General features: G+C 53.0%; 1 protein-coding gene across 3 annotated transcripts in view; it reads left to right on the top strand.

Moving 5' to 3' along the window:
- STX1A (syntaxin 1A) overlaps nucleotides 1-12,896 on the top strand; it is a 70,280-nt gene that overhangs the window by 38,861 nt on the left and 18,523 nt on the right. For all 3 annotated transcript variants that reach the window (XR_007779144.1, XM_030231682.2, XM_050981818.1), the window contains exon 4: nucleotides 11,661-11,735. Coding sequence is in view for 2 of the 3 variants with exons in the window: in XM_030231682.2 (XP_030087542.1) it covers nucleotides 11,661-11,735 (75 nt within the window). In the remaining variant the exon portion in view is untranslated. The remainder of the gene's footprint in view (nucleotides 1-11,660; nucleotides 11,736-12,896) is intronic.

The following is a 12,896-nucleotide window of genomic DNA, read 5'->3' as shown; positions in this document are numbered from 1 at the left end:
ATGCCCAGTGCCTCCCCCTTCCTCTGCTGCCTGTGTCAGAGCTCTGCCCTTGGCAGAGACCAAAATAGCTCCCACAGAGCTGCTGAAATGTCAGGATGGAGCAGGCAGAGCTGGGCCACAGTGCTGCCAAGCTGCTGCTGTGTGTGCAGTGGGACAGTGCCCTGTGCTGTGAGGGTGTTAAACCCACCCAGGGACAGGGGCTCCATCACTGTCCTGGGCTGCTGTGCCAGGGCTTCACAGGCCTTTTAGGAGCAAATACTCCCCAAAATCCAACCTAAATCTCTCCTGGCACAACTTAATGCCATTTCCTCTTGTCCTGCCCCTTGTTCCCTGGGGACTGAGCCTGACCCTCACCTGGCTCCACCCTCCTGTCAGGGAGTTGGAGGAAGCAGGAAGGTCCCTCCTGAGCCTCCTTTTCTCCAGGCTGAGCCCCCTCCAGCTCCCTCAACCTCTCCTGGTGCTCCAGACCCTTCCGCAGCTCTTTAATGTCTTTCTGGTTGTGAGGTGCCTAAAACTGAACCCAGGATTGGAGGGAAAGGGAAGGCAAATCCTGCAAAGGAAGGAATCTGGAGAATGAATTGGCAGAGGAGAGTGAATTGCAGAGTGTGAAGATGGAGCCATAATTAAAGGAGACAGACAGCAAGAGGATCCAACATGAGAGGGGGGAGGAAGGTTTGGGGGAGGCTGCAGGGGTATGGGGCTGGGATAGAGTGGGAGACAGCCCACAGAAATACTGCCTGTGCCAGAGTTGGGCAGGGTGAGTGAGTCCTTTGCAGTTCTGTACAGAGCCAGCCCTGCACCCATCCTGTTCCCCCCCTCCCATCCAGCCCAAGCAGATCCTTGCATTGTTCTGCAGCAATTTGTAAGATCTCTGTTATTTTCTGTTCATTCCAGTGGTGTGATTTCAGCATTCTGTTAAAGACGTGCTTGGGTTTCCTCCCTCCCCCTGTCAGAGGTCACCTGCCCTGCAAGGAGCAAGGACACTGGGGGAAAACTGGGGTGGGGAAGAGGGAAGAAAGCAAGGTTGGGTGGTGTGCTTGCTTTTGGGATTCCCTGTCCCCTCCTCCGCTGGATGGAGATCTCCCTGCAGTGAATTCCTGAGATCTCCCTGCAGTGAATTCCTGAGATCTCCCTGCAGTGAATTCCTGAGATCTCCCTGCAGTGAATTCCTGAGATCTCCCTGCAGTGAATTCCTGAGATTTCCCTGCAGTGAATTCCTGAGATCTCCCTGCAGTGAATTCCTGAGATCTCCCTGCAGTGAATTCCTGAGATCTCCCTGCAGTGAATTCCTGAGATCTCCCTGCAGTGAATTCCTGAGATTTCCCTGCAGTGAATTCCTGAGATCTCCCTGCAGTGGATTGCTGAGATCTCCCTGCAGTGGATTGCTGAGCTGGGGAGGAGGCCCTGATGATGACACAGCAGTGACGATGACACAGCAGTGACGCTGCCCTGCCGCCAGACTGGGGGGGAGAGGAGGAGAGGGAGCGTGCTGGGGAGCACGTCAGCACTGCCGGGCACTGCTGGGCACTGCCGGGCACTGACAGGCACTGCTGGGTACTGACAGGCTGAGCTGGGCACTGCCGGGCTCTGCTGGCACTGCTGGGTACTGACAGGCACTGACAGGCACTGCTGGGTACTGACAGGCTGAGCTGGGCACTGCCGGGCTCTGCTGGCATTGCTGGGTACTGACAGGCACTGCTGGGCACTGCCGGGCTTTGCTGGCACTGCTGGGCACTGTCATGGCTGCAGGGGGCAGCTCACATGGCTCACAGCTCCCACACGCCTCCAGAGCACTGAGAGCCCTGGCACAGGGCTCACATGGCACAGAGCTCACATGGCACACACATTTCATGGCACACGGCTCCCATGGCACAGGGCTCACATGGCACACATCTCCCATGGCACACAGCTCCCAGTGCATATGGCTCCAATGTCACGCATCTCCCATGGCACACAGCTCTCATGGCACACAGCCCCTGTGGCACACTGCTCCCATGGCTCACATCTCCCATGGCACACAGCCTCTGTGGCACACAGCTCCTCTGGCACAGACCTCCCACAGCACACAGTTCCCACACAGCTCCCATGGCACACAGCTCCTGCAGCACACAAGCCCACGTGGCATGTGACTCCCATGGCACACAGCTCCCTTGGCACACAGCCCCCTTGGCACACAGCTCCCATGGCACACAGCTCCCATGGCACACAGCCCCCTTGGCACACAGCTCCCATGGCACACAGCTCCGGCAGCACACAAGCCCACGTGGCACACATGGCATGTGACTCCCATGGCACACAGCTCCCTTGGCACACATGCACACATGGCACACAGCTCCCATGGCACACAGCTCCCATGGCATACGTGGCATGTGACTTCCATGGCACACAGCTCCCGTGGCACACATGCACACATGGCACACAGCTCCCGTGGCACACATGGCATGTGACTCCCATGGCACACAGCTCCCATGGCATACGTGGCATGTGACTCCCATGGCACACAGCTCCCATGGCACACATGGCATGTGACTCCCATGGCACACAGCCCCCAAGCAGCACCTGGAGGGTGCAGGGTGGATGGATGGGGAGGCTCTGGGCAGAGCTGTGTGCCAGGGGGACTGGTCAGAGGCTGCCAGTTGTTCATCCTGCTGGGGGAGGGAGGTCCCCAGGCAGTGGCAGCTGTGTTCCCCTCTCCAGAGCTGCATCAGGAACAAGCTGTTTCTGATTTTGATGAATTAACAAGTGAAAGATGGAGGCATTGAGTCAGCCTTGCATGGGGATCATGGAGGAGGGCCCAGCACAGGTAACTCACCTGCAGGCTCAGAGCTGGCTCACTCCTGTGCCTGGAGCTGTGTGTGCAGGTGGGGATGGATGGACCAAACCCTGCCTTGCTGCTGATGTCACCTGCAAAAAATGTTGGGCTGGACCTAAGGAGGGAATGTTGTGCCATGAGGGTGGTGAGGCCCTGGCACAGGGTGCCCAGAGCAGCTGTGGCTGCCCCATCCTTGGAAATGCTCCAGGCCAGGTTGGATGGGGCTGGAGCAACCTGGGGCAGAGGAAGGTGTCCCTGCCATGGCAGGGGATTGCAGTGAGATGAGCTTTGAGGTCCCTTCCAGCCCAAGCCACCCTGCAAGTCCATGGCTATATGAAAAGATCCTTGAACAAGTCCCCAGTGCTGTGGGGTGGATTTTTTCCCCCTTTTTGACCTTTCCCTGAGAATGAGCCATTGGATCTCTCAAATTTACAAGGGAACCTGTGGGTTATACCTTCCTTCCAGCTTGGAATTTTGGGCTGTCCCATTTCCTTGAGTTAGTGGATCTGAAGAAGCTGCCAGACAAGCACTGTGCAGGGATGATGGCTGCAGCTGACAGTGACAGCAGGTGACAGTGGCTGCAGGATGTCCTTAAAGCCCTTCCTGGCTACTGTGACCTGCCTTGTGTTGTCCTTACTGAGACCTGACAATTTCAATGAAATAACAGTTCTCTGCACTTTACTCAGTGTTTAAAAGCATAACTGATTCTCTTTTTTGTTTTGGGTTTTTTTTAGTTGTTTTTATATTATTTATTTTGTGGGTGCATTTTGAGTCTTTATTTCACACTCACTGCTTTGGGTACCAACTGCAGCATTTCAAGGGCACTCCCAGCTGAAGCTCTGGGAGGTAGGACTACTTCTGGTCAGTTTTTTTCTGCCAGTGCTATAAAAAGTTTTCAGCCAGAGGTAATACTTGCTCTTTATCATGGAAATATGCAACTCTAAAAATAACCTTTCTGCAGTTCCTCAGCTGGCTTCCTTCCTGCACAAAGCCCTGTGTCTGTCTGTCCAAGTGGGCTCACTGAGTGTCACCTTGTGCAGGGGGGAAGGACTTTCCTCCCTCCTGAGTCCCTCCATCAGGCCCTCCCTCCTCCTGCCCCATCTCCTGGGCACAGACTCTCTCATCTGGAACAATTTAATCCAGCATTTGGGCTGAGTCTGATTTTGGGAAGAGCTGTGGGGTGTCCTAGGAGCTGGGGAGGGATGGGTGAAGGGCCTCAGGATACTGAAGTACAGGAATAAAGCTGCCAAAAGCAGGAGAGCCTCATGGAGGGGAGCTAGGCCAAAACCAGGGTCCTGCACCAGGGCTGGGGCAATCCCCAGGGCCAGCACAGACTGGGGCATGGATGGATGGATGGATGGATGGATGGATGGATGGATGGATGGATGGATGGATGGATGGATGGATGGATGATGGATGGATGGATGGATGGATGGATGGATGGATGGATGGATGGATGGATGGATGGATGGATGGATGGATGATGGATGGATGGATGGATGGATGGATTGTTGGATGATGGATGGATGGATGGATGGATGGATGGATGGATGGATGGATTGTTGGATGATGGATGGATGGATGGATGGATGGATGGATGGATGGATGGATGGATGGATGGATGGATTGTTGGATGGATGGATGGATGGATGGATGGATGGATGGATGGATGGATGGATGGATGGATGATGGATGGATGATGGATGGAGAGCAGCTCTGTGGAGAAGGACTTTCTAGCTGAAGTCTCATTTGCCAAAAGAAATCTGGGACATCAGTGACCTCTGTGCAGTCCTTCAGTTCCCAAAGGCTGACATTTATTCTTGGAAACAGAGCTCAGAGTTTCACATTGCAACTTATTGATTCAAGCTGTGGAAAACAAGAACAAAGGCATCAGATGCTGACTCAGCCCTTTCCTGATTTTCTAGAAATTTTTCAACTCTGACCAACACAACCATTTGCAGCAGGTATGACAGAACAGGGAGCAGGCAGAGGGGGACAGGAGAGAACTGCTCAACCCCTGCATCCCACCCTCAGGAGGGGCACCCAGATAAAACAGCAAAACTCATGCAAGAAAAGGGCTGTGGATGGCTGCTCCCACCTGCTGCAAACGTGCCCATCTGTCAGAGCTTCTCAGCCCTGCAGCATCATCCCCAAAGTTGCTCTCCTGGAGCAAAGAGCTGGCTGATGAGCAAACACTCCTTCCCTGTCCATGGCCTTCTTCTGCCTTCCCTATGGCTCTCCTCCAAGGCCTTCCATTCATCCTGTTAGCTCCAGGGCAGCACTACAGACACCAATCCCTCCACTGCCTGCTCCCACTCTGCTTGGAGCCACACACAAACCCCTGGCAGCTCCAGGATGGACACAGGGCACTTGAGATGCACTGCTGGAGGTCGCATGGACCAAATCTGCCCCAGCCCTCCCACAGGCACTGAGGGCACAGGTACCAACCGAAGCTCCTCAGCTCTATTTTTGCAACACTGCCTGCACTCATTGTCTTACCTTCTTTAGTTCAAATGATCGAATCCCACTTTGAATACTCCAATATTTTACTCACAAGCAAGGTCAGTTTAATCAGTCAATAATCACCCAGCTCATTCCCTCTCTCTTTAGAATCAATGCTCTTCTATCTCCCAAACTTCCAGTGCCCACTTGGTATGCCAGAAATTATTGGAAATCAACACTAATGGCAAAGGCACCATCTTACTCAGCTCCTGGAAAACTTCCCAATCAATACCTTCAGGCAGACTGAATCCAGCAGTGTCTATTTTTGGTATCAACTGTTTAGCAACAAACTGATTTACTGCTGGAATGCTGGAATTTAATCAGCAAAAGATCCATCATGTCTTTCCCAAAAAAAGGGAAGTGTTTCCCATACGTTTGTGTCCTTTCTGCATTATTCTCCCATTTTCCTCTACTAATGCACCAAAATGGCTGAGAGGTTCTGCTCTTTAAACACCTCAAAAAAACTTCAGCTTGTCCTTCAGGCCACTGCTGATGGGTTTTCTGGCTCCCTGTGACTCCCAGCTCCAGTTTCTGTGACACTGGGAGAGGGTGGGAAAACATTCTCCTCCCCACCTCACATGGGAGAGCACAGGCAAATGTAAATCCATGGCAAGTGAAACTCCAGGAGCAGGAGGTACAGAGAAGTGGTAAAAAACACTGAGGTGTGCAGGGAGGATGAAATGCTTTCAATTTATTCTGTGAGCACTTGACATCAAGGAACAAGACAGGACCATCCAGAGCATTGAGTGTCCCTGCTACTGAGACCTGCCCTCAAAGGGTCCTTCTCCCAGGCTGTGACAAAGATATTTCATATTTCATCCAAACAATTCTTTCTTCCAGGTCTGAGGAGCACAAGCTAGGCTGAATTTGGGATCACAGACAAGCAATTGCAATTCTGTAGGGTTTGAACTGGTCTCATAAACAGAGATGTCTGGAGCAATTTAATTCTGCTTTGTCCCAAAGCTTTAATCACAGGATCATGGACTCACAGGGTGGTTTGGGTAGGAAGTGACCTTCAAAAATCATCCAGTGCAACCCACTGCCGTGGGCAGGGACACCTTCCACTGGACCAGGTTGCTCCAAGCCCGGTCCAATGTGGCCTTAAACACTTCCAGGGATGGGGAAACCTCAGCTGCTCTGGGCAACCTGTGCCAGCCCCTCTTGGACTGACATTTTTCCCCCATGTCCAACCTGATCCACCTCAGTTCACCACCACTGTCCTGTGCTGTGTCCTCAGAGCTGGGGGCAGCTCCAGGGTGTCTCAGAGCAGGGAGGGAACATCCCCTCCCTCCCCTGCTGCCCTCACTGCTGAGGGTGAGCCCAGGAGACATTTGGCTTCCTGTGCTGCCAGTGCCCATGGCTAGGTCAGGTCCCATTTGTCACTCCCCAGAATCCTCCAGTCCTTCCCTGCAGGGTGTTCTCCATCCATCCATCCATCCATCCATCCATCCATCCATCCATCCATCCATCCATCCATCATCCATCCATCCATCCATCCATCCATCATCCATCCATCCATCCATCCATCCATCCATCCATCCATCCATCATCCATCCATCCATCCATCCATCCATCCATCCATCCATCATCATCCATCCATCCATCCATCCATCCATCCATCCATCATCCATCCATCCATCCATCCATCCATCCATCCATCCATCCATCCATCCCTCCATCCATCCATCCATCCATCCATCCATCATCCATCCATCCATCCATCCATCCATCCATCCATCCATCCATCCATCCATCCATCCATCCATCCATCCATCCATCCATCCATCCATCCATCCATCCATCCATCCATCCATCCATCATCCATCCATCCATCCATCCATCCATCCATCCATCCATCCATCCATCCATCATCCATCCATCCATCCATCCATCCATCCATCCATCCATCCATCCATCCATCCATCCATCCATCCATCCATCCATCCATGCCCCAGTCTGTGCTGGCCCTGGGGATTGCCCTGACTGAGGTGCAGGACCTTTCTAGCCAATCTCATCTCTGGTACCTTTTAAAACAGATTTCATTTGTGTTGCTTTAAGACCATGAAACACTTCGGAAGATGCTTCTGCCAAATCCCTGGAGTTCCTAGGAAGGATTCTGTATTATTTGCTCCCAGAGATCAGATCCTTGTGGGGCTTTCAGGTCTGTGCTTTGTTTGCATTCACCTTTAAAAAATACCCAACATTCCATAAATTGAAGTTCCTAGATAAACAAGAAAGGTTTTTTTTTTTTAAATTTTCTTCAAGGAACTGTTCCCAGGATCTTCTTTCATTTTTTATTGAAAGAGCTAAATCTTTGCCAAAAAGATCCTTCCAGCTTTGCCAGGTAACTCAGCTGGGAATTAGCTTGGAATTGCACTTTTCTTGGTGATGTTGGTTATTGTCAGTAAAGACTTGAACGTTGCTGAGGTGAACTTTCTTAGTCCCAGTGAAGAGTCAAAGGCTGAGCACCTTGTAAGCAAAGTCACTGTCACCATGATGTCCAGAGGGACAGAGTGACAGTACCTGTGGAGGGTGGAGGTCTGTGCCTGTCAGCACCTGCCTGCTCTCCTGCCTGCTCTTTTACCTGTTCCTGCCTGCTCCTTCCTGTGTGCTGTTCCTCCCTTTTGCTTCTGCCTGCTCCTGCCTGCTTGCTCGTGGTCCTTTCTGCTCCTGCCTATTCCTGCCTGCTCCTGCCTATTCTTCTCTGTTCCTGCCTATTCCTGCCTGCTCCTGCCTATTCCTCTCTGCTCCTGCCTACTTGTGCCTGCTCCTGCCTATTCCTGCCTATTCCTGCCTGCTCCTGCCTATTCCTGCCTGCTCCTGCCTATTCCTGCCTGCTCTTGCCTTCTCCTGCCTGCTCCTGCCTATTCCTGCCTGCTCCTGCCTATTCCTGCCTGCTCCTGCCTGCTCCTGCCTATTCCTGCCTACTTTTATCTGCTTTTGCCTTCCTGTTCCTGCCTGCCTGCAGTGTCACCAGCCTGGGCTGAGTGTCTGCTCTCTGTCAGGGGCCTCATGAGCTGTTGGCAGAGGGAGGAGGAAGAGTTTGTGCCCCTGCCTGCACCCCTGCCTGGTCCCTGCACTGCCTGGGCTCCCTCCCAGCAGGTCACAGCAGGCCCTGGGGCTCCTCAGGGCTGTAAGACTTGACCTTGGACCAAAGACTCCTTCCCAGCAGAGACTGGGGACACATGGCCATGGGCATGGATGTCTCTGTTCTCTCTGTGCTCAGTGCCAGTGGGAATGGAGCAGACATCCTGGGGGAGCTGTGGGATGTGGGGAGCTTGGCTCGTGCTCTGAAACATCCCATGTGCCCCTCAGTGCCCCTCTGGCATGAAGGGATGCTGGCCCTGGCACGGCACTGTTGTGGTACTTCAGCTTCCCCTGGCTGTGAATGGTTAAATAATCTGAGTGAGTCACTTAAACAGACACTGTGCATGTGAAAATAATTGTCTGGGCAGCCTGTGCCTGCCAGGCCGCCAAGTAATCCTCACACGGCCTGTGACTCAAATCAAGCCAGAAGGAGTGTTCTTCACGCTGCTCAGTTGGAAATGTTTTGAGGGAAGGCATCCAGCCCTGTTCCCTGTCCCCTCCCTCCACCAGTGTGGTCTTGTGGCCCTTGCTGGCTCCCAGCACAGGCCTGTGCTCAGCACTTGTCCTGTGTGTCCTCAGTGGCAGCTTCACAGCAGCGTGTCACAGACCCATAATGGACCTTGAAGACCATCTCATATCTCATATCTCATCTCATCCCCCTGCTGTCCCAGGTTGGTCAAGCCCTGTCCAGCCTGGCCTTGGGCACTGCCAGGGATCCAGGGGCAGCCACAGCTGCTCTGGGCACCCTGTGCCAGGGCCTCCCAACCCTCCCAGGGAGAAATCTCTTCTTCACATCCTATCCAGCCCTGCCTCTGGCAGTAGGAAGCCATTCCCCTTGTTCTGGCACTCCATCCCTTGTCCCCAGCCCCTCTCCAGCTCTCCTGAGCCCTTTAGGCACTGGAAGGAGCTCTGAGCTCTTCTCCAGGCTGAGCACCCCCAGCTCTGCCAGCCTGGCTCCAGAGCAGAGGGGCTCCAGCCCTCAGAGCATCTCCATGGGCTCCTCTGCACTTCTCCAGTAGCTTCACATCCTTCCTGGGCTGGAGACTCCAGAGATGGAAGCAGGTCTGCAGGTGAGGTCTCAGAGCAGGATAGAGGGGGATCCCTCAGCCTGAACTGACAGGGAGAAGGGAAAGCACGTGGCAGTGAGTTGGGAGAAATTGTTCAATGGAATTGAAGGTGGATATGGGTGGGAAGGACCTTGACCAGTCCCCTCCAGCAGGTCCAGCCTTTCACCCAGCCTTGTGCAGAACATCCATAAGGACAGACATCCCACAGACATCCCACAGACATCCCACAGACATCCCACAGACATCCCTCAGACATCCCTCAGCCTCTCTGCATCTGGTATTTTACCACCATCATGGATGTTTTTCTTCTCAACACCTAATTTGCATTTTGCTTGCCCCAGCTTGGTCCAGCACTGCTCATCCTCTGCCTGTGCACCCCCAGGCTTCAGCAGGAAGCTGAATGTCACCTCCAGGGACCAGCAGGACAGCTGGCCCCAGCTCCTGTCCCACCTCCTGCAGGGTGGTCTCAGACAGCAATAGGGACCCCCTTGGCTTTCCTCTTTCCAGGACAATCCCAGCTCCCAGCCCATCCCTGTGGCCAGGGCAGCCTCTTGTCTCCTCTTGTCTCCTGTACTCCTGGTCCTTGTCTGCTTGCCCAGCCTGGATGGCTGCAGGGAGGTATTCAGACCAGGCTGGTTTATTTCTTTATTAAGAAATAATTATTAGTTCCTTATTATTACAGTTATTAGTTTCTAATTATAACAGTTTCTTATTTTTATTACTTTCCTATTATTGGAATTTTTTATATTTCCTATAAATTCTTTCAAGAAATTTCTTCACATTACCATTTCTTATTATTTCTTTATTTCTTATTATTACAAGGGGGGTTTTTTTCAGAATGGGAAAAAAATTAGGCACTTAAATGAGAATTTAAACTGAAAATGTCCTATTCCTGCCACTGCATTTGTGCCCCTTCTCCAGCAAATATCCTGGGGTGAAGGACTTCACAGATGTGTTCCTTCTCTCCTTTTCCCAATAGTGCTGAAGCTTGTAGCTCAGGGATGGGAATGTTTATAGCTGCCAGAATGATGGGACCTTCCCCCAAAACATTCCCATCATCAGGATTTTCTAATTATGCCTGTGACTGGCAGCTGGCATCAGAACCATTGACATGAGTCAGTCAATATGCCTCAGCTCTATTAAACTAAGTTTTATTTAATTAAGTCTTGATCTCATCAAAATCAAGAGGGAGTGTTGGGCTGGCAGCAGGGAGAGCTGCACTGGCAGAGCCCAGGTGGGTCCCAGTGATCTGGGCTTGGGGCTGTGCCCCTGCTCCAGGGGCTCTGGCACTTGCTGAAGCACAGATTGCTGAGGGGCACAGCTGCAAATCCTGGCTTCTTTCAGGACACGCTGGTTTCTGGGAGAGGAACCTCTCTGTGATCACAGAGTCACAGGGTTTGAAGGGAATTTGAATGGTTCCACCCCCTGCCATGGGCAGGGACACTTTCCACTGTCCCAGGTCACTCCAAGCTCCATCCTGGCCTTGGGCATTGCCAGGGATGGGGCAGCCACAGCTGCTCTGGGCACCCTGTGCCAGGCCCACCACCCTCATGGTCTGACATTTCCTCCCCATGTCTAACCTGACCTCATTCTTGTTCAATTTAACCCTTGTGTTGGGGCCCAGAGCTGGAAGCAGCCGGAGGTCACAGGAGTGTCAGGAGAGTCCAGCATGGAGCATGGGGTGGGGAAGTGTTCCCAGTCTGGATTGGGAGGAGTGCTCCCAGTCTGGGGGTGGGAGTGCTCCCAGTCTGGGGGTGGGAGTGCTCCCAGTCTGGGGTGGAAGTATTCCCAGTCTGGATTGTGGGAGTGCTCCCAGTCTGGGGGTGGAAGTGTTCCCAGTCTGGATTGGGGAGGTCCCGTCTGGGGAGTGCTCCCAGTCTGGGGTGGAAGTATTCCCAGTCTGGATGTGGAAGTGTTCCCAGTCTGGATTGGGGGAGTGCTTCCAGTCTGGGTTGGAGGAGTGTTCCCAGTCTGGGGATGGGAGTGCTCCCAGTCTGGGGTGGAAGTGTTCCCAGTCTGGATTGGGGAGTGCTCCCAGTCTGGGAATTGGGAGTGTTTTCAGTCAGGGGTTGGAAATCCCTCCAGTTAGGGGGGGTTAAAGTGCTCACAGCTCTGGTCTCTGCACTCTGCAGGGCAGCAGATTTCAGTGGTGTCTGCAGCACATCCACGTTTGCTCTTTGCTCTCTCCCCAGAAACGAAAGAGGAGCTGGAGGAGCTGATGTCTGACATCAAGAAGACGGCGAACAAAGTGCGCTCCAAACTAAAGAGTGAGTGGTGACCAACTGATCTAAACTAAACTAAACTAAACTAAACTAAACTGAACTAAACTAAACTAAACTGAGCTAAACTGAACTAAACCAAGGGCCCTGGGATGGAGCTCTGGCTCTACCTGGAGCACTCCTGTCCCAGGCTGGGATGAGCATCACCTTCCCTCTCTGCTGTACCCTGCAGATGCTTTTATCTGCCCTCTGTGAATTTGCCCCTTGTGCCCCATTCCCAGAGTGGAACTGAGGGAATGGGGCCAGGAGCAGCTGGTGGGCTCTGAGTGAGTCCTGTGCCACACCTCTGGCAGGGCTTGGACACTGGGCAAAGCCCCAGCTTGGCCAAAGATTCTGTTCTGGTCTGGGTGGGTGAGGAGGTGCTGCTGTGGGGTGTGCTGCAGGATGTCACCTTCAGTTTCCACTAGTGGAGGAGTCAGTCAGTCTGAGGTGTGAAAGCAAGGTGGCTGTCTGCCCACTGGTGGCCAGGGTTGTGCTGGAGGACTCAGACAACCCAGAATTCCAAGACTAGACCCCAGGGGACTGAGAGAGTCTGAGAGGATGGCAGCATCTTGAGACAGGAGCCAGGTCACCCCTGGCACCTCAGATTTGCCTGTGGTGGTCTTGGACATCAGCCTGGGTTTGGTTGGCATTGGTGCAGGAGACCTGGCTGTGTCTGAAGGGTAGGAGAGGAGCTGGTGCTTCCCCCAAGGTAGCAGTGTCCTCACTAATCCCAGGTTTTGTGGGAGTCTGGCAGTCATGGAGGACTCAGATGTGCCCAGAGCCTGGATCAGGTCACCCCTGGTGTGGCCATGTCCCATGTGTGGGCCAGGAGACCCACTGTACCTCTGTTCCCATGCTCCCTCTGTCCTCCTAACACATGATCTCAACTAAGCCAGGAAGGAGAGCCAGGGATATCTGATCTATTCCACAGTCCAAGGGATCCATTCCTATGGCCCTGGACACACTGGGATCCCTGGGGTTTGGCCTTAAAAAAACAAAAATCCTTTTCCATAAGTGTTTTGTTCAGTGTTTTGTAAGGGACTTTGAAAGCCTGAGGGTTTGCAGGACAGGCTCCTGTTTCCTGCTTCCAGAAAAGTCTCTCTGCTGTCATATTTACCTGGAGCAGCAGATGACTGGTGCTTGTGCTGTGTCCCACATTGCCTCATG

Source organism: Serinus canaria, chromosome 19 (genome assembly GCF_022539315.1).
Source record: "Serinus canaria isolate serCan28SL12 chromosome 19, serCan2020, whole genome shotgun sequence".
NCBI classification, from domain to species: Eukaryota; Metazoa; Chordata; class Aves; order Passeriformes; family Fringillidae; genus Serinus; species Serinus canaria.
This window is presented reverse-complemented; position numbering and strand designations above follow the sequence as displayed.